The sequence below is a fragment of the Pan paniscus genome, chromosome 6 (genome assembly GCF_029289425.2).
Source record: "Pan paniscus chromosome 6, NHGRI_mPanPan1-v2.0_pri, whole genome shotgun sequence".
Lineage (NCBI taxonomy): Eukaryota > Metazoa > Chordata > Mammalia > Primates > Hominidae > Pan > Pan paniscus.
In genome coordinates, this window is record NC_073255.2 from 53,236,425 (window position 1) to 53,259,085 (window position 22,661).

General features: G+C 37.4%; 1 protein-coding gene across 2 annotated transcripts in view; it reads left to right on the forward strand.

The window, feature by feature from the left end:
• Positions 1–22,661, forward strand: part of ABCA13 (ATP binding cassette subfamily A member 13) — a 513,749-nt gene that overhangs the window by 189,643 nt on the left and 301,445 nt on the right. For both annotated transcript variants that reach the window (XM_063606228.1, XM_003805826.7), the window contains exons 32-35: positions 7,080–7,194; positions 11,425–11,754; positions 13,604–13,673; positions 15,698–15,829. In XM_063606228.1, the coding sequence (XP_063462298.1) occupies positions 7,080–7,194; positions 11,425–11,754; positions 13,604–13,673; positions 15,698–15,829 (647 nt within the window). The remainder of the gene's footprint in view (positions 1–7,079; positions 7,195–11,424; positions 11,755–13,603; positions 13,674–15,697; positions 15,830–22,661) is intronic.

Here is a 22,661-nt window from a genome sequence, read left to right on the forward strand (position 1 = left end):
ATGTTTTACAAACTAGAAATCGCAAAGTCTTGCCAAGAGTTAGCCTGAAAGTTTTTGTGCTACATACTCATTTGGGAACTATTTACGCAGCACTTACTATGTGTCATGCACTGTAATTGCATGACATATGTAGTAGGGAAAGATGTAGTCCTGCCTTGAGGAAGCTTGGAGAGCAGGGATTGTTATGACCGTATTAAGATGAGACAACCAGCCTGGACAGCATAGCAAGACCCCATCTCTACAGAAAATAAACAAAATTAGCTGGGCGTTGTGGTGTGTTCTGTAGTCCCAGCTAATTGGAAGGCTGAGAGGGGAGAATTGTTCGAGCGCAGGAGGCTGAGGCTACAGTGAGCCCAGATCATGCCACTGTACTCCAGCCTGGGCAACAGAGTGAGACCCTGTTTGGAAAAAAAAAAAAAAGACAAGAAAACTACGAATGACTTAAATCTGCTCAGCTGTGACCCTGCTCTAGTGGAGACTGCAAGGGACGAGAATCACAGCACCTCTTTAAAACTTGGTACTCAGTGCAGTTGTTGTTGGTGATACATAATACATAATGCTTCAACTTTAATATGAACCATTTCCAATTATTAAGATCCTAGAAGAGAGAAATTAAAGTCAAAAAATGAAATAATTTTCTTCTCTCCCTTTCTCCCTACTCATCCTCCTTCATTCCTCTCTCGGTGTGGTTACTCCTCTTTTAACATGCTTTTTCCTTATTTTAAAAATTCATGACGTGCAAGTTATTTCATTCTTTTCTTATTTGACTTCTATTTTCTCAAAGAACCATATTTGGACTTCATCAATTCTCTCTTTTGTCGCATCTAACTTATTTCTGCTTTTATTTTTATTACTTCCTTACTTTTCTGTATCTTCAATATATTCTTTTATAATTTGAGACTAAAGTTTAATTCATTGTTTTTAGGTTTTTTTCTTAAATATTTTTAGTTAAATATATTATGTAGGTACCTAAGGTAATGACTTTTCTTTCAACTCCTACCTTATGTCCCATAGATCTCATATGTAGCTAACAATTTATTGTTTTCTAGATGCATGCAGTACAGGTTTCCATTTTCTCTTTGACGCAAGAGCTGTTTAAATAAAGCTTTTAATTTCCAGGTGAAAATTCTCAAGAATTTTAAACATATGAAAAACTATGTTTACACAGCTTACTTGTAATAAGAAACATACAAATTAAATATGCTTTGTAATAGTATGTTTTTACGTATCAGAGGGACAAAATACAAAAATTGCATTATATACTAAATTGCCAAATTCTGTTGCTAAATCTTAATTTCTGAATTGCAGTCAAAATATGATTCTTATTATTTCTGTTTTGGTATCAAGTAATATATAACCCACTTTTGTGAATGATTTGTAGACACTTGAAAAGAATTTCTAATTCTCTATTTTAGGGCAGAGAATTTGATCTGTGTTATTTTTGTTATTTAGGATTTTTCTATCCTTAATTTATGTCGTCTTGATCTGTCTTAGACTGGGATAGGTAAATTATAGTCCCTTATTACTTGGTTGTCCTTCTCTCTTTTTCCTGTGGAGTTTGGCTTTTGGATATTTGTGCTTTGTTACTGTGTGCATTTCTATGAATAATTGTGTCTTTTAATGCTTTGTGGACATAACTCTACCTTGTTTGATATTGAAATGGTGAACTCTGCTTTTTTTCTCTTCTCTTCACTCTTCTTCTTCTTCTTCTTCTTTTTTTTTTTTTTTGCCTTTTGGTGTTTCTATTTGCTTGATATGACTTTGCCCATCCTTTCATTTAAATTTTTTCTGAAGCATTTTGTTTCAGGTGTGTCTCTTGTATGCATTATATAGCTTCTTATATATGTGGCATTAATTCTTTGATAGTATAAAATGCAATTATAAATATATATTATAGTCTTGCCTCTATCTTGTGTTTCTTATGCTTATAATTTTTCTTTTAAGCTAATATTTAATAATGTTTTATTATTATTGTAGTGGTTACCTTATAATTATAACATTATATAAGTAATATAAACCCTTGTTTTTTTATCACAAGCAATAAAAACTTAAAATATGTTCTCTTATTTCATCATATATTTTCTCTTGTCCATCATGCAATTTTAGCTGGTATTGTTAATCTTACTTAATGTTGCCTTTTGTACTGTTAAAGACACTTATACTAATATTCTACATTTGCCAACATTTTAAAAAATAGTATTTGAGTTTGGCATGCACCAACTTTTTCTCCGTCTCTAACTCATTCCCCATTATCCTTCCATTTGTTTTTCATATCATTTCTGCATTTCAGGGAATAGTAGCATTTCCAATCTGTCTTGTAACCTTAATTCCTATTTTTGTTTTAGTCTTGCTTTTACAGGAAAATGTACTCATTGCTTACCATCAGCCCTTTCACTGTAATTTACCAGTCATCATTTGGCGGGATGAAGTTTGCCATCTAGTAATTTCCTTAAGAAGCTCTCATAAGATAATATAACCTGAATTCCTACATACGTAAAACTCTTTGTAGCATTTATATTTGAAGGACATCTTGGCTGAATATAAAACCCTTGGTTCATTCCTTCCTTAAGTATCCTGTAAAAATTGTCTTTGGTCTTAAATGTTATTATGGAGAATCTGAGGCCACATTGATATCTTCTCCCTTTTATATAACTTGGTAATTTTGGCAAGCTGCCAGTAGCTTGAAAACTCAATAAATTTATAAGAGTATGTTTCATTGTTGAACATTCTAGGACAATTTTCTATGATGACAAGACAAGTCCTTTGGATGTGTAGATTTTAATTTTTTTTTAATGGAGACTCTTGATGTATTCTAGCTTTGCAAATTTAGAAATACTTAGTTTTTCTTTTTCAGGGAGTTTAATTGCCTGCATTTCTTTTCCCTGTGTTTCTAATCAATAGATTTTTACATTTTAAAAAACTCTATTCCTGTTTCCTTTAGTTGCATTTCTTGCACCTATTTTCTACATCCCTTACTGTATTTTGTGCAGTATCAATTTGGCCTGTGTTTCTTCCAATTTTATTCTCCTTTGTCTGATGGCTAGTTTTTTTCATATATTTTTTCTAAGTTCTTCCAATTCCCATTTTATATCTTTCTGCTACTTTACCATCTCATTAACTCAATTCTAATGATTGTGCTGTGTGGTGTTTCTTATAGAGGGGCTTGCCTTGTTTAAATTGTTTAAATATATTTAAATTGATGACAAAAAGTATGTTCACTATTATCATCTGTTCAATGAGACCAACTTTTTGGCATGGGTTTTTCACTTGTTAATAATTATGCAACTCTCAATCTCTTTTTATTTCTTGCGCAAATGTTGTGCTAAATTTTTGTTACCGTGGTTGTTACTCATCTGGAATGAATTGGATATTCCTGTCCAGGTATCTGCAAGAGGGTCTTGGTGGTGGTGAGGACCAGGTGCCATTAATGACCTTACAGCTCAAAAGCTTACTTTTCCATTGCCACAAAGATAGAGTGCTTCCTGAAAACATATGGATTTCTCACATAGCCTCCGTCTTCTGTTTCCCTGGAAATAGGGTCTAGGAGAAGGCTTCTCACGCTAGTCAACGTAACTTTTTTTTGCTTTTTTATTGATACACAGTAGTTGTTCATATTCATGAGTTACTTGTGATAATTGGATACATGTGTACAATGTGTGATAATCAAATCAGGGTAATTGAGATAGCCATCACTTCAACAATCATCTCTTTGTGTTAGGAATATTCCAAAGCCTGTCTTCTAGCTATTTTGAAATATACAAGTTATTGTTAACTACAGTTCCCTTAGTGTGCTATTGCACACTAGAACTTATCCCTTCCCTCCATTTGTACACACTAAACAACCTCTAATTATCTTCCCCTCCCCTTTACCCTTCCCAGCATCTGGGTAACTCACTACTCTACTTTCTACCTCAATGAGTTCATTTTATTTTTAGCTCCCACGTATGAGTTAGAACATATATTTGTCTTTCTGTGTCTGGCTTATTTCACTTAATATAATGTCCTCCAGTTCCATCCATGTTGCTTCAAATGACAGGATTTTTTCTTTGTAATTGCTAAATAATATTCCATTTTGTATATATGCCACATTTCTTTATCTTTTCATCCATTGATGAACACTTAGGTTGATTCCATCTTAGCTATTGTGAATAAGTCTGCAATAAACATGGGAGTGCACATATCTCTTCGATATACTGATTTTCTTTATTTTAGATATACACTCTGCATTGGAATTGCTGGGTCATATTGTAGTTATATTTTTTAGTTATTTGAGGAAACTCCATACTGTTCTCCACAGTGTCTCTACTAATTTACATTCCCACCTAACAGAGTGTGGGTTTTCCCTTTTCTGCACATCCCTGCCAGCGTCTGTTATTTTCTCTCTTTTTGATAGTAGCTATTTCAATTGGGGTAAGATGATATCTCACTGTGGGTTTGATTTGCATTTTTTTGATGATTCATGATGTTCAGCATATATTTGTATAACTGTTGGCCATTTGTGGTCGTTTATTTTTGAGAAATATTGAGTCAGATCTTTTGCCTATGTTTTAATTGGATTATGTGGGTTTCTTGCTATTGTATTTGTTTGAGTTTCTTGTATATTCAGGCTATTAGTCCCTTGTCAGATGGATACTTTGGAAATATTTTCTCCCATTCTGTAGGTTGTCTTTACACTTTGCTGATTGTTTCCTTTGTTTGCAGAAGCTTTTTAGCTTGATGTAACATCATTTGTTTATTTTTGCTTTTGTTGTCTGTGCTTTTGAGGTCTTACACAAAAAGTCTTTGTCCAGAATCAGTGTCCTGAAGCAGTTCTCTGATATTTTCTTCTTGTAGTTTTATTGTTTTGAGCTTTACATTTAAGTCTTTAATCTATTTAGAGTTGATGTTTGTATATGGCAAGAGATAAGGCTCTAGTTTCATTCTTCTGCATATGGTTATTCAGTTTTTCCAGCATCATTTATTGAAGAGATAGTCCTTTTCCCAATGTATGAACTTGGAGCCTTTGTTGAAAATGTGTTGGCTACAAATGTGTGGGTTTATATTTTTGTTCTTTATTCTGTTTCATTGGTTTATGTGTCTGTTTTTAACCGAAGAAGTGAAAGATATCTACAAAGAAAACTATGAAATGTTGATGTGATGTGAGAAGTTAAAGAGGACATAAAAAATGAAAAGATATCCTATGCTTATTGATTAAAAAAATTGTTAAAATGTCTACATTACCCAAAACAATCTGCAGATCCAATACAATCCTTATTAAAATACCAATGACATTCCTCACAGAAATAGAAAAAAATCCTAAAACTTATATGGAACCACAAAAGACCCAGAATAACCAAAGCTATCTTGAGGAAAACAAATGAAGCTGGAGGCATCATACTACTTGTCTTCAAAATATAATACAAAACCATAGTAATCAAAGCTTTAGTCTCCATTTTATTTATTTCTGCTCTAATATAAAGTCTTTCATCAAAGAAAAGCCCAGGACCTGATGGCTTCACTGTGACCCGTGTTCTGCTTGCTCCAACCTCTGGTCCTTGCCCTTTTTTTTCCTTTGCCTGGAGCAGTCTTCCTTTAGATATCTGTGTGACTCATTTCCTTACTTCATCCGCTTTCTGCTCGAGTATTTTTTTCCCGCTGTCAGCTCAGCTAATCACCCTGTCTGAAATAGCATTCCTTCTCACTTTTGGTTAAGCTAGTTCTTTTTTACTCATAGCATTTATCACTACCTGATATTATGCATCTCTGTTTTAGTCCTTTCTGTGCTGCTATCACAGAATACCCGAGACTGGGTAGTCTGTGAAGAAGAGAAATTTATTTGGCTCATAATTCTGGCAGGAAGTCCAAGATCAGGCAGCCTTTCTGGTCAGCTTCTGCTGAGGGTGTCATGCCACTTCAACTCATGGCGGAAAGTGTAAGGGGAAGAGGGTGTGCGCTCCATACATGAGAGGCAACCCTGCTTCATAACAGCCAGCTATCTCAAGAACTAATCCAGTACCCTGGAAACTCAACTTGTCTCATGAGAACTGCATTAATCCATTCATGAGTGTGGAGACCCCATAACCCAAACACCTCTTAAAGGCTGCATCACCTCTCAATACCATCACATGGGCAATTAAACGTCAACATGAGTTTTGGCAGAGACAGAGCATAGCAATCTCTGTGTTTATTGGATTATTTTATGTCCCCTCCCACCTTGCCGACACACTGGAATGAAAGATCCTTAATGGCAGGACCTTTTTCTGTTTGGCTCATTCATGTATCACCAGCCCAGTAACACAGCTTGTACCTTCAGTTGGTCTCAATGTTGAATAAATAATTATTATGTGGATTTAGAGCTCAGAGAGTATGTGGTGAGAAGACAGAGGGTCTAGCTTGAGGTAGGAATGCCGACATTTAAAGGCAGGTAAAGGAGAAGTTGCCAAGATGTGGGTGCAAAGCTGGGAGTTGTTCTGGAAGCTAAGAGAAAAGAGAGGAGGAGGGAATGACAATGCCATCCAACATGTCTGAGAACTCAAGAAGGAAAATGACTGGATAATTCTCATTGGATTTTGAGGCATGACTGTCATTGATGCCCTAGATAAGAGTCATTTCAAGTGTATATTAGAAATGGAGCCCAGTTAGAGTGGGTTGAAATATGAGTGTTAGGAAAATAGAAAGGAAGACTTTCATTTGCCAATTTTCACGTATTTTGTAGATGATAATCTGTGATCAATTAATATCAATAATTGAAGATAGATAATGGTCCCAATTAAATGGGGGAAATGGCAGGCATGGATTAATGACCTGCTTTGCTCCAACCTGCTCTGCCTATGGCAGGTGTCGGAGAGTATTGTGGTTGGGCTATGGCTCTCTGAGAGATCTTGAACCAGTTGTGTCTCCTTCATGGGTTCCTTCATGAATTTGCACACCTACAAAATCAGCACACCAATCATGGCCCTCCTACCTAAGTCACAGGCATGTAGAAATGACCAAAGGAGATATCACTCCTGAAAGAGCTTTCTAACTTGGAAGAAAAATGTAAAAAATTAGTAGAGTCATTTTGCTTGTCTCCGGATGCTGACTGAATTATCCCCTTACAGATTCCTGAACAACGTTGGTTTCTTTTTTCCACTGATAATGATGCTGACGTGGATGGTGTCTGTGGCCAGCATGGTCAGAAAGTTGGTGTATGAGCAGGAGATACAGATAGAAGAGGTAAATATCCTTAAACCTTGCCTGGGAGACAAAGATAGGGAGGCTGGGGACTTTGGAAATGGATCTTGTCCCATAACCAACCTGAGCCTCTCTGTTTTGCTTCCCTCTCCTCTGCTGGGGTTCTGGTGTACAAAATAGCTGAGTCCCTGTTCCAGAAAGAAGATTTTATGTTGAAGTCTGAAGCAATGCCAGATATTTTCCACTGACATGAAAGAAAGCCAAAGAATAGCCACATGAGATTGCAAGAACAAAGCCAATGTTCCTCATTCATCAACTTTTTTAAAACCCAGAAAAACCTAGCAGCAGACTTCCCATCTTAATTTATGCTTAGAATTTTTTATGTAGAGACCCTGCTATTTTTTTGTAATACTGTTATAAAACTTGAAACTATCATAACTTAAATTTTTTTATTTCCATAGGTTTTTTGGGGAACAGGTGGTGTTTGGTTACATGAATAAGTTCTTCGGTAGCGATTTCTGAGATTTTGGTGCACCCATCACCTGAGCAGTGTACCCTGTACCCAGTGTATAGTCTTTTATCAGTCACCATCCCCAACCCTTTACCCTGAGTCCCCAAAGTCCGAAGAATCATTCTTATACCTTTGTGTCTCATAGCTTAGCTCCCACACGTGAGTGAGAACATATGATGTTTGGTTTTGCATTCCTGAGTTACTTCACTTAGAATAATAGCCTCTAATTCCATCCAGGTTGCTCTGAATGCTATTATTTCATTCCTTTTTATGGATGAGTATATCCCATGGTATGTGTGTGTGTGTATGTGTATATATACACATACACACACACACATTTATATATATACATTTATATATATATATACACACATATACATATACACACACACACACACACATTTTCTTTATTCACTCATTGATTGATGGGCATCTGGGTTGGTTCCATATTTTTGTAATTGCGAATTGTGCTGCTATAAACATATGTGTGCAACTATCTTTTTCATGTAATGACTTCAGGAGTGGAATTGCTGGTTCAAATGGTAGATCTACTTTTAGTTCTTTAAGGAATCTCCACACTGTTTTCCATAGTGGTTGTACTAATTTACATTCCCACCAACAGTGTAACAGTGTTCCTTTTTCACCGCATCCATGCCAACATCGATTATTTTTTGATTTTTTTGATTATGGCCATTCTTGCAGGAGTAGAGTGGTATTACATTGTGGTTTTGATTTGCACTTCCCTGATAATTAGTGATGATGAGTATTTTTCCATATGTTTGTTGACCATTTGTCTATCTTCTTTTGAGAATTGTCTGTTCACGTCCTTCACCCACTTTTTGATGAAATTGTTTTTTTCTTGCAGTTCTTTGTAGATTCTGGATATTAGCCATTTGCTGGATATATAGATTGTGAAGATTTTCTCCTGCTCTGTGGGTTGTCCATTTACTCTGCTGATTATTTCTTTTGCTGTGCAGAAGCCATTTAGTTTAATTAAGTCCCAATATATTTATCTTTGTTTTCGTTGCATTTGCTTTTGGGTTCTTGGTCATGAAGTATTTGCCTAAGCCAATGTATAGAAGGGTTTTTCTGATGTTATTTTTCTAGACTCGTTATGGTCTCAGGGCTTAGATTTAAGTCTTTTATCCACCTTGAGTTGATTTTTGTATAAGGTGAGAGATGAGGATCCAGTTTCATTCTTCAACATGTGGGTTGCCAATTATGCCAACATCATTTGTTGAATAGGGTGTCCTTTCCCCACTTTATGTTTTTGTTTGCTTTGTTGAAGATCAGTTGGCTGTAAATATTTATTTCTGGGTTCTTTATTCTGTTCGATTGGTCTATGTGCCTATTTTTATACCAGTACCATGCTATTTTGGTGACTATGTCCTTATAGTATAGTTTGAAGTCGGATAATGTGATGCCTCCAGATTTGTTCTTTTTGCTTAGTCTTGCTTTGACTGTGTGGGTTATTTTTTGGTTCCATATGAATTTTAGGATTTTTTTTTTAGTTCTGTGAAGAGTAATGGTGGTGTTTTGATGGGAATTGCATTGAATTGCAGATTGCTTTTGGCAGTATGGTCATTTTCACAATATTGATTCTACCCATCCGTGAGCATGGCATATGTTTCCTTTGTTTGCGTCATCTGTGATTTCTTTTAACAGTGTTTTGTAGTTTTCCTTGTAGAGGTGGTTCACCTCCTTGTTTAGGTATATTCCTAAGTATTTTATTTTATTTTTTGTAGCTATTGTGAAAGGGGTTGTGTTCTTGATTTGATTCTCAGCTTGGTCACTGTTGGTGTATAGCAGAGCTACTGATTTGTGTACATGAATTTTGTATCCTGAAACTTTGCTGAATTTATTTGTCAGTTCTAGGAGCTTTTTGGATGAGTCTTTAGGGTTTTCTAGGTATATGATATTATCATCAACAAACAGCAACAGTTTGACTTCCTCTTTACTGATTTGGATGCCCTTCATTTCTTTATCTTGTTTGATTGCTCTGACTAGGACTTCCAGTACTACATTGAATAGTAGTGGTGAAAGTGGGCACCCTTATCTTGTTCCAGTTCTCAGAGGAAATGCTTTCAGCTTTTCCCTGTTCAGTATAATGTTGGCTGTGGGTTTGTCATATATGGCTCAGACCATAGTGAAATAAAATTGGAAATCAACTACAAAAAGAACACTCAAAACCATGCAAATACATGGAAATTAAATAACATGCTCCTGAATGGTTGTTGGGTCAAGAATGAAATCAAGGTGGAAACTAACTGAACTGAATGATAATAGTGATACAACCTATCAAAACCTTTGGGATATGGCAAAAGCGATGCTAAGAAGAAAGTTCACAGCGTTAAATATCTACATCAAAAAGTTTGAAAGAGCACAAATAGACAACCTAGGGTCACACGTCATGGAACTGGAGAAACAAGAACAATAGAAACCCAAACCTAGCAGAAGAAAAGAAATAACAAAGATGAGAGAATAACTAAATGAAATTGAAACAAAAAAATACATTTAAGTCTTTACTCCATCTTGAGTTAAGTTTTATATAAGGTTTAAGGAAGGAGTCCAGTTTCAATTTTCTGCATATGGCTAGCCAGTTTTCCTGGTACCATTTATTAAATAGGGAACGCTTTCTCCATTGCTTATTTTTGTCAGGTTTGTCGAAGATCAGATGGTTATAGATGTGTGGTCTTATTTCTGAGATCTCTATTCTGTTCCATTGGTTTATGTGTCTGTTTTTGCTCCAGTACCATGCTGTTTTGGTTACTGTAGCTTTGTAGTATAGTTTGAAGTCAGGTAGCATGATGCCTCCAGTTTTGTTTCTTTCTCTTAGGATTGTCTTGACTATACAGGCTCTTTTTTTTGGTTCCATATGAATTTTAAAGTAGATTTATCTAATTCTGTGAAGAGTGCCAATGGTAGTTTAATGGGAATAGCATTGAATCTATAAATTACTTAGAGCAGTGTGGCCATTTTCATGATATTGATTCTTCCTATCCATGACCATGGAATGTTTTTCTATTTGTTTGTGTCCTCTCTTATTTCCTTGAGCAGTGGTTTGTAGTTCTCCTTGTAGAGGTCCTTCATCCTTCACTTCCCTTGTTAGCTATATTCTTAGACATTTTATTCTCTTTGTGGCAATTGTGAATGGGAGTTCATTCACGATTTGGCTCTCTGCTTGTTTCCTGTTGGTGTATAGGAATGCTTGTGATTTTTGCACATTGATTTTGTATCCTGAGACTTGGCTGAAGTTGCTTATTAGCTTTAGGAACTTTTGGGCTGAGACGATGGGGTTTTCTAGATATAGGATCATGTCATCTGCAAAAAGAGACAGTTTGACTTCCTCTTTTCCTATTTGAATACGCTTTATTTCTTTCTCTTGTCTATTTGGCCTGGCCAGAACTTCCAATACAGTGTTGAATAGGAGTGGTGAGAGAGGGCATCCTTGTCCTGTGCCAGTTTTTAAGGGGAATGCTTCCAGCTTTTGTCCATTCAGTATGATATTGGTGATGGGTTTGTCATGAATGGCTCTTTTTTAAAAATTTAATTTAATTTTAAGTTCTAGGATACAAGTGCTCATGAAAATCAAATACCAAGCTTGAGGAGGCAATGTCCTTCCCAGGGCCCTTCACAGGGCTGAATTTGCAAGCAAGCAGATTTACCTTTCCACTGGTCCACCTTCTTTCTCCTACCATCTGATTTGTTCTTCCTCAAGTACGCATGCTGTGGTAACCTTGGGTTTTTTCTCTTTTTGGTAGTATATGCGGATGATGGGAGTGCATCCAATGATCCATTTCCTGGCCTGGTTCCTGGAGAACATGGCTGTGTTGACCATAAGCAGTGCTACTCTGGCCATCGTCCTGAAAACAAGTGGCATCTTTGCGCACAGCAATACCTTTATTGTTTTCCTCTTTCTCTTGGATTTTGGGATGTCAGTCGTCATGCTGAGCTACCTCTTGAGTGCATTTTTCAGCCAAGCTAATACAGCGGCCCTTTGTACCAGCCTGGTGTACATGATCAGCTTTCTGCCCTACATAGTTCTATTGGTTCTACATAACCAATTAAGTTTTGTTAATCAGACATTTCTGGTAAGTAAGTTGTTTTGTAAAAAAAAAAAAAAAAAAAAAACAACAAAACTGCAATCTATCTAACAAGACAAAACCCACCACCCTCACTTTTTCAGTTTGTCATGTTCATATCTACATGGGCTTTCTGATATCTGCTTTTTAAAATCTTACCCACAAATGCAAACCATTGAAACTGCAGGGTTTTTGCTGGACAGCAGCCCATTAAGAATGTCCAGTTTTTACATAACAGAGACTTTCTGCAGACTCTGGAAAATAAGCAACAGTCTTAAGGAAGCATATAGCTTTATTTTCTCTTTCATGCACAGAAAAAAGCTAGATTTCTAAAGCAATTTTAGAAGTAAAAAATAAGCATTTTTTCTTGAAACATTATGAATTACATCACATTAAGTGGAAAAATCTCTCTGTTAGCAATGTCAGAGTCACTCATCCATTTAAAATGTACCTCCTAAAAACGTATGATAACACTTTCAGGTCTGTAACATCAAATACGTAGAACATAAAAAAGTATTCATTCTTTTATGGCAATTGCTGACAAGCGTAGTGCCTGACACATAGTAGGAACTCAATCAAAGCGAGGGTGAACCATCACTATTAAAATGATCTGTTTCAGAGAGCCAGTGGCATCACTATAAACACTTGCACTGTGCTCAAGACTTTATTCTCTCCAGCAGGTCAAGTGACTTCCTAAAATTGCAGTCTGTTGAGAGATAAGACAGAGTCATTAACAGAGACTTTGGGGAGGTGTCAAGGAGACCTAGATTACGGGGCTGCTCAGGGGTATTTAAAGGCCCTTAAAAGTCCTTTAGTCCAGCACAGGATTAATGACGGCCCCAGTGCTTCACTCACTTATTGTGAGCAAAACACCTTCTCTGCTCATTTAGGGCCTAGAGTAAAATATTTCTATGAAAGCCAAGTGATTTGTCTTCAACTTCAGTAAACGATTCAAAGCTCTGGTTTCTACTAGCCATATGCTCACAACAAAGATATACATACAGAATGAAAAAGTGGTTATATTCCATCAGTGTTTTATCTATTGATATGTGTTCATTGGTCTTGATTAGCTTATGTTACTTTTGTAAAAACCCATAACCAATAACTTCATGTTAGTGTTAATTAGCTGTTTTCAGAATAATTAACACAAGTGGGACCATTGGGGGTCCTTCCCCATATACTCCTTGTACATAGAAAAAGAGTCATCCATGATCTGACCTGATTTTCAGATGGTGTTATTTTTAATTTTACTTCAGTTATTATATTCGTGGGTTCTGTGCACATAAAATTTGATTTTCTGTTTACATATTCAAATGCTTTCTAGCAAGTAAAAAATATCTAACTCTGGTACACTGTATTTTTTAATGTAAGATATTTTTTTCAATGGGGTTTCGTACTAACATAAGACTTCTCCACTGAGATAAAATAACATTTTTCTTCAATACACCTTCTTTCTAGTGTAGAATAGTGTATGTATTCCATCAGTCAGCCTGCAGTGTGCTCCAGGGCATTCACTTAATAATAAAAAATAGTAAATTACTCTATTCCAGTTTTCACTGTTTTGTGTTACACATTTCTGTGTATGATACATTGGATTTATGACACTTCAAGCATCTCGGTAAAGAGAAATAATTCCTTTTAACGTTAAAAACTAGCTTGTTATCATGCTTTTCAGAGTGGGCCGACATTCCGCTAAGATTTTCAGATTAAAATATTTAAATGACTGCCTGAAGCGATGGTTGGGCGTCATCAGAATGAAAAGTTGTCATGGCTTCGCTCCTTGAATTAAGTGTTGTGGATTTTCTGTGGTCCCAATCAAACACTAACGTGCAATTTTTCTCCATCAATCTGTGGGCAGTGCCTTCTTTCGACAACCGCCTTTGGACAAGGGGTATTTTTTATTACATTCCTGGAAGGACAAGAGACAGGTAAGAGCATGCATGTGTAAAAAGTGACTCTCAGTGAATCACGTTTTTGGAAATTAATAGTTATATTGCAAGTGATCCAGTAGGAAGTCTTCATTATCAAGTAGAGCATTCAGAATGAGGTTTGGATGTTTGCTTTCACTGTTGTATACACCTCCCACTATCTGGTAGCACCAGTTTTGAGAACAATCAAGAATAATCATGGCATCCCTTGCTTCAGACACTATCCAGGTCAACCACCCAGCCAATGCTTGGGTCTTCCTTATACCACGCTTGACGTCTGGTCTGGTGAGTGACCTTCTGAACCTTCCAAGATAGGGTGTGCAAATGTGTCCATCTGTTAGATCAGGGGTCCCCAACCCCTGGGCCATGGAGCAGTCCGTGGCCTGTTGGGAACTGAGCCTTACAGCAGGAGGTGAGCAGCAGGCAAGGGAGAGAAGCTTTGTCTGTATTTACAGTCACTCTCCATTGCTCACGTTATCGCCTGAGCTCCACCTCCTGTCAGGTCAGTGGGGCCATTAGATTCTCATAGGAGCCTGAACGTTATGTGAACTGTGCATGCAAAAGATCTAGGCTGCATGTTCCTTATGAGAATTTAATGCCTGATGATCTGTCACTGTCTCGCATCACCCCCAGATGGGACTGTCTAGTTGTAGGAAAACAAGCTCAGGGCTCCCAGTGATTCTACATTATGGTGAGTTGTATAATTATTTTATTATATATTACAATGTAATAATAATAGGAAAAAATGCACAATGAATGTAATGCACTTGAATCATCCTGGAACCATCCTCTATCCCCCGGTCTGTGGAAAAATTGTCTTCCACGAAACTGGTCCCTGGTACCAAAAAGGTTAGTGACCACTGTGTTAGATGATTGTTGACCTGGGATCTGTCTTCCTGGATCCTCTACCCATGTTTTCTAGTTCCTCCTTTCTAATTATCCCTTTCACATGACCACCTCTACATATTTGTTGGCTCTCATCTTTACTCCTAGATTTACTAGATTGTTCCTGAAGATCAAGATCCAGAAATAGGTCTAATAAGCATAAAATAGAGTGCAATTATCTCATACCAATGCAGGCTAAAATGATTTTCTAAAAATCTATTGGCAGCATTTTTTGCTTATATTGAGAATTTGACAACTAAAATTCTAAACCAGAGCAGACATATATTTCATAGATATTTTTATGGTTTTTTTTTGGGGGGGGGGGTTTTGTAAACAGAGGTAAAACCATGCTATAAGTAAAATTTGACTCTAGCTATTGTTGTATTAGCCAGTTAATTTGTACTGGTCTTTGAGTTCTTAGAGTTTTTCAATAAGATGTATTAAAATGTTCTTTTACAGATGAGTAATCTTGAATGATTTCTTCTAACTGATCTTTAGAATAAATTAAATCAAAATGATAGAAACAAAAAACGGAAACTGTTAGACCATTTGAATATTTTGGTCTAAATTCCAAGTACACAATGATTAAAATGTATATTTTATTGAACTGTAGCCTGGTACCATAGGGAGATTTAGAAAGGGGAATATTTTTCTTAAGTTGTATGTTAATCCAGAAATAAATCACAAACCTATTGTAAAAAAAAAATAATAATTTCCCACCCTAGTTCTTATATATCCTATTTATATATTTTCCAAGAGCACAGAGAGGTACACAGTTTAGAATTTGGGTTCTCAAGGAGACTTTAAAAAATTTTTTTGAATGCTTATTTTCCTTAAATATAAAGTCCTTTCTACTCAGGTAAATAAAACCAGATATGAGTAAGGTGACCTTTAAAACTTTTTAAAGTATTAGATATTAAAATGTAGTTAACAATCCCCCCACCTGATATCATTGAAATAGGTGTAAGATTGCACAAGTTAACATTTCATGAAGAGTTATGGCCAGTGATATTGACCTTCTTTTTGTTTTAGTTCTGTTCAACTTCACTTGAGCTTCCAGAAGTAATGCACTCATCATGACAAAATCTACCATAAAAGAGCTTGTGCAGTTCTAACTCTGACCTTTTTCTTCCTGCTAGGGATTCAGTGGAATAATATGTACCAGGCTCTGGAACAAGGGGGCATGACATTTGGCTGGGTTTGCTGGATGATTCTTTTTGATTCAAGCCTTTATTTTTTGTGTGGATGGTACTTGAGCAACTTGATTCCTGGTAAGAATTTTGCCTTTTGTAAGATAACACAATAAATTTTAAAAACAGTTCGAATTAATATGCATTAAATATTAGAATAATCACTTATTCTTTAAGGAAGATCCAGAAAGGGAAGTCTTAGGATATATATTTAAAAGGAGCTGTACATTTTTGAGAAAAAATGTGATGCTTTTGTTTCCCAAGTGAAAGGTAAAAGGCTATGTGAGGGAATAGCCAGGATGAAATTAGCATGAAAACTCACCAGGCCCACCAAGCAGCTCCCCAAAAGTGGGCTTCAGTCTACACAGAAAATATCCTGGTTTCTCAGAGAGTGTTTGGGGAGGGCAGGCATGAGGGGGTGAGGGTGGGGGTGCTCAGAGTGCCTTGGGCAGAAAGTCACTCCTAGTGGGGGTCTAGGGACCAAGCGCTCAGCCAGTGGCAGGTCGGTGCATGGCAGGACCTGGGGAGAAGCAGGCAGAGCCTAAAGGCAGCTGGACAGGGTGGGCTGGGAGTGAGGGGCCATGTCCAACCACAGGGCTTTCACTGTTGTCACGGATATGGGGTTTCCCAAATGTGGTGGTGCCCTTCTTCCCTGGTGTGGCAGGCATGCCCCAGAGTCTGGAGGACAAGTATATCAATGGCCAAAAAAAAAAAAAAAAAAAAAAAAGGCCAGTAATGGTAATGGGTTTTCCTAGCTGTTTTGGGAGGAAAAGAGGCACGCATACCTTTACCTTTTTGGTTCAGGCCCAAAAGAGCAGAAATAGCACTTTAAAATTACTTATTTTATTTTTTAGAGGTAACACTTTGATGGTGGTGTATTTTCTTGCTGAAATTACTTGCAACTCTGGTTCTATGCTTTTCAAAGCAAATAGTATCTAACTAAATTAAAACTAAAAATTAAAAAAAATGATTCTAATCTTATACAAATGAAAATGGAGGGATAGAAAGAAAACAAATGCAGTTCATTCTGTTTGTGAAAACACATTCCAGACTTGGAGAGCTCATGAATCATTTAGGGATGGGTAAACATAAAAATAATATGGGCCACTGAAAAGATCATTTTACACAAAAGTAGGAATATATGGCCCTCAAGAGGTAGAGAGAGAACATAAATTGGAAATGTGATTTATTTAGGAAAAACTTAGACTGCATTGTCTTGGTACTTTGAATAAAATTTAAGAAAATGAAACTTAAGAAATAAAATTCTAGGAAATAAAGGATAAAACAAATGAGTTGAGAAGGCCAAGGGTTCAAGGAAATTGGATGAGAAGCAATTACTATTGAGAAGAAGCAAAAATAACATAAGAAAGTAATGTTACAAAATACATTTGTGATGTCCATCTAAAATACAAAGACCAGCAACAAAGTCTACTCTCTGCAATGTTGAGATGAAGATAAAATGTGTCCCGGCACCCAGAATGATCTGATTTCTCCCTCAACCATCAGCATCTAAGGCAAGAGGCTCCTGGGGCAATATTTTTCTACATTATGGTAAAGCAAAGGAACATTGTATTCAGCTGAGACTTTCCCTCTGAATCCCACTGTGGAATTCTAAATTGAAAAGTTTTAAAAGAGACTGAGCCTTGAGGTGGATGTCTGGTGTACAGAGGGCTCACTGTCTAGGTCATATTTGAAGGGAAGAAAAGGGAATTGGGAGTACACTCATGGAGGAAGGTAATTGAACTCAGAAAAGCTGAGTGATGGTGAGATTGTCCCCACCAGTGGGACAGTATTGAGTCATTCCTTATCCTGTGGGTCAGGGGATGTTTGGCTAAGCTGGTGGCTTTTAAGAAGAAATTCTTGCTAAAAGTTCAATGAGGTCAACTTGAGGCTCAGAGGAAATTAAAAAATATTGTTTTCCTCAGGGGACCAGGAGATTCAAATGCTAGATTTGGTAATCTTTTGGAAGTACCTTGGCCATCTGAACCATGCCACATTTGGAACTCACGTATATTCGACTGGGGAAACCGTGATCTCCTGTTCCTTCTTTCATCTCCTCCTGTCCTTCCATTCCTTCAGACTCCTAATTCCCTGCCCTCCCATTAGGTGAAGGTTAAACAAACAATCCACCATCTTCATACACTCACACTGCAATCCTGCAGTCTCACAATATGGCTCATGATTAACATCTACCCAATATGTTAAACTTGAGCTATTTCAGAATCAGCTCTTACCCTGCCACATCCAACTGGAGAAAAAGATCTGCTGATTTTACTTCACAAGTCTCCCTTAAGTTCACTCGGATGTACCTTTTCTAGGGAATGTCTCCATGTTTTCATCAGGCCATACAAAGTATTCTGTGACCTCTAATGAGTTATGATTCCCAGATACATTGGATCCTACACCCTGCAAAGGGAAGCAAATGCAGTAGGACCTCAATCCACCTTTGAATGGCAGACACTCATTTCAACATTTTGTTTAGTGAATTTAGAGTGGGAGGTTTTATATTTTCTCTTTGTGATTGTGACACTAATTTTAGCTACCAGCTAGTTAGGAAAAAAGATCAGAGTCTATTACAGAATTTAAAAAAAATCAAAGCTCAAACATATTTATAACACATATTTAAAAATACAAAGGCATAGAGCTGAATAAATATGTCAATAAATATTTTTGACTTTATCACAAAATTCAGATTCTTTTATTTCAAAAGCTAAAAATAAGAGTTGGCAATTTGCATATTCTTAAATTGCACGAAGTATTTCTTTTCCACTTTGACAAAGTCTGCCAATAATAACAAAGAATATAATTGCCAGACACTACTGATGGGCTTTCAGATCCATAAAGAGGGTTATAATTTCTAGGAGCTCTCAGACCCAATACCTTCTTTTTAAGAGAAATATTTTATATTACCTCCTTTACTCTCTTGAAATGAAACTTATGGATAATGAAAACTACCTGCATATGAGTCTTAAAATTAATGTAATTTAAAAATTTTAATATAAAAGAGAAATAGAAACTAATTTATAATAAGATAACATGTAAGTTCTCGGTGCTCAGGCATGAATGCATCGGAACACAGAATGAGATGTTCAGTTGCTTACGCTTATGTGGAATAAGTTCGGATTTAAAAGAAGGAGAAAGGTCAGAAGCCATTTGGCACTAAAAGGAAAGAAAATGCACAAGTAAAGAGAAATGTAGATACTAGAAGTAAAGCTAATATTAAGTAGTACTAGATCAGATTTATTGGTATGTGATTAAAAAGATGAAAAAAACTTCAGTTGGAGTAGGAAAAACGTGGGAAGAAATATTATACATGAATGAGGTGAATAAAAGAATGATATTTTTGTAAATGACCTGGGTCTTACTTAAAAGTAATCAGGAAATTCCCTTTGTTAACACATGGGGCAGGTAATGACAAAACATAACAGAAGATCCATTTTCTGTCTTACAATTCTATCTCATTTCGGTTTCTCCATTCAGCCTCCAGTCTTTAAAGACGTTGGAGATCTATTCTTTAGCAGTGACAGGAAATAGAGGACTGATTGGACAAAGGAATAATATTACTAATATACGAGGGTTTTATAGAGAAGCCAAGGGGTGAATATCTGGGAACAGCATCAAAATAAGATTGAAAACTAATAGGGAGCCTCATGTTAATCATCTCAATGTGTAATTTCTACCAGATGATCTTATTGTGCTATACAGTTTTAAAATATAGATATCGAATGACAATGTAACATAGTTACTAACCCTTATTAATACAATTTAGTGCATTTTCTAAATTTCTACTAATTCAAGAATATCTGGTTTTAAGTTTGTTAAAAGCAATCTTCACATCTTTTGTCATGTGTTTGTATATAATGGGGCAGAATGAAGATTGATACAGACATACTGCATTGCAAACTCAAACGCAGTGAGTGACATCACTATTGATGGCATTGTTTTCCAAAACAATGGACAATTTCTGCTTTAAAAAATAATCTTCCGCTAGTTTACACAGTGGTTGAATTTCTGAAAAATTTAGTGTATACTGAAACTGCACAGAAACTTTGAGTTTATATGTCATAGGCTCAATAACCATGAAACACTTTGCATTTGCACGGCTGTGTGTGATCAGGCTCACAGAAGGCAAGTCAAGGACATTTCTTTGTTGCACTTTGTAGGGTATCGACTAACCCAGGCATCTGCACACTAAAGGCAATTGTACCATCCCCATTGTATTAATCATACTTTTTTATTTTCTGTATTTTTGAGGCTTTGACTGGGGTTGAAGGAGTGCAGTTACTGACCCTAGAGGGACTGTTCCTTCCAGGGATAGCCAGTTCCTAGCCATAGTAAAGGACTCACCTGTGGATGTGCCTTTCACAAGCAAACAACCAATCCAGAGCCCACGCCCCTACCACCTGCTCTACGGGGCGCTCACACTCGGGGTCACTGTCCACCTGGCCTGATCAGCCCAGGGCAAGGTACCAGCCAACTAGGGACAGACTCTCTCCCGAAGAGCCTGATGAAATTATTCACAGTAGTTAATTAGAAATGTACTTGCCCTTCCTCACATGTTCCTTCCCTTGAAAACCACAGTAAAGGCTCTTGTTCACATTCCCACAGCACCCCTCCCTACTTCCCCTGTCTCCTGAGTGACACTGGTGCTTCCCTGCGTGACCCTGTGTGGTGTGTCATGCCTCCTTCTCTTGGGGTCTGTGAGTAACAAAGTGTAGTTTCAATGACAGTTATCTCCTGATTTGTTGGCATCATCATACTTGAGTAATAAGAAAATCTATATTTTAAAACACTGTTCCAAAGTCTCCTGTGGGTAGGAGGGTGTCTCCAGATGGGAGGTAGGAGGCAGGAGGCAGGTGAGAGATTTCTCTCTTTTGCTCTCTGTCACACACACACACATACACACACACACACACACACACCCCATATCTCAAACAAATGCTTTTCTCTCCATTTTCTTTCTTTGTTATAAAGTGACCCTGTGAGTATGACCCCAGCATTTCTCAGCCCCGGTGTCTGACTGGGAGACTCTATAGATCCAGCATCAGATCATTTCCTGGCCTGCGGGGCTCAGCGTCAACTGCAGGTCTCCACGCTCGAGTCAAGAGCTCACAAGCAAACATCTGGTCCTCTCGAAGAGTTTTCATTGCATAAACTCTTTTTATATGCTTCCAATTAAATTTGATTCTGCTCGATCTGTCTAATTTCATTGACTTCTTCTTTTATCACTGTCAGTTTTGGGGGCAATGCTGATTAGTTTCCTGGCCTGCATAAGCCAGCAGGCAGTTCCCCTTGAGGAGAAAAGCTCTGTGTAAATGGAGGGCCTTTGCACATATTAATGTGCCCAATTATGTCTGGTAATGTGAGCAGGTTGTATGTGCTTCTAGAGTGTGCACATAAAACAAATTTGAATTTATAAGCAAAAGCCGATTGCAGAGGCAAGCCAAAGAGCTGAGCGGCTTCCACGCCAGCTTGCATTTGGCAGCTCTCTGCTTTAGTTAGATTAGTAGATTAATTAGGAGGTTTTAAAAGTCCAGACAGATTATGGCTGAGATGGTTTAATTAGCAAAGCAACCCTTAATATTCAATTTATTTCTAATTTATTTTTTCATAACTCTGGAATGTCTTTCACGTTTGTTTCTACTTCCCATCCCTGAAGCCATTACCTTAGTTCAGGCCTCACTGTGCCTGATCTGGACTTACAGCGAGTTACAGTGCCCTTGTAACTCCTTCCTACTCCTCTAGGTATCCCCGACCCCAGCACCTCACCTCTGCATCCTACCTGCATGTTGACACAAAGTTATCTTTCTTAAAAATAGACCAAATAGACCATGTCCCTCCCCTGCATGACAGTCTTCCCCAACTCCAAAATGTCTAGAGAATAAATAATATCCTCAGTGGCTCCCAGGCCACCCGAACCTGCTCTGCTGCAGATTCACGCCCCTCTCTCTATTCCCGTTGTGCTGATGGGGAGTTGGGGGGCAGTCTTCAATGTGCCCAGCACACCCACACAGGGTAGGCAGATAAAATACAGGGCACCCAGGTGAATTCAAACTTCAGATAAACTACAAATAATTTGGGGGACATATTCATACTAAAACATTAATTGTTGTTTGTCTGAATTTCAAAATTAATTGAATATCCTGTGTTTGTATTTTCTGAATCTAGCATCCCTCCCAACATCTCTGTCTTTTCATTCTCATTCCTTTTTCTTGGGTTGAAGGGCCTGCTTTTGTTTTGCATATGTGGAAACCTATGATGACAGTATCATCTTGTATTTTTCTCTCAATGATTTTTTTTTTTTGGTCATCTGTACTAGAATGAAGGTCACAAGAAGGTGCAGTCTCTGCCTGATTCATTGGCGTGTCCCTCGTACCACTAGAGGGTGTGACTAGTTGATTTCTGTTTGATGACTGACATCTTCCTGGAACAGGAAGGTATAATCCGGAGAGCAGAAGGGCAAGGGATACGATGTTCCAGATCTAGGTGACTTCTGCCCTGCTCCTTTGTCACTGTGCTGAGGCCTCACCTGTCCTGCTCATTCTTGGGCTGACAGCTGGAACTGTGAGCCCTGGGAGATGAGCCAGCATCTCTCCTCATACCTCTGTACAAAATGCTTAGTTATTCATTTCTCAGCAAAGCATCTCCCACAGTAAATCAGGGCTGCAGGAAGGTGTCATTTCCCAAAGACTCAAGTGAGAAAACAAGGATACAACTAATAAAGAGTAATGTCTTAGCTCCATTGCAAGAAACTGGTGACTCCTGACATTGTTGCAGTTGTCTATGTGTGCACGCTTGTGTCTGTGTACATGTACATGTGTGCATGTGCTGCATGAATATGTGCATGTGTACATGTGTACTCATGTGTGTGAATGCCTGTGTGTGTGCATGTGTATGTGGGTATATATATGTG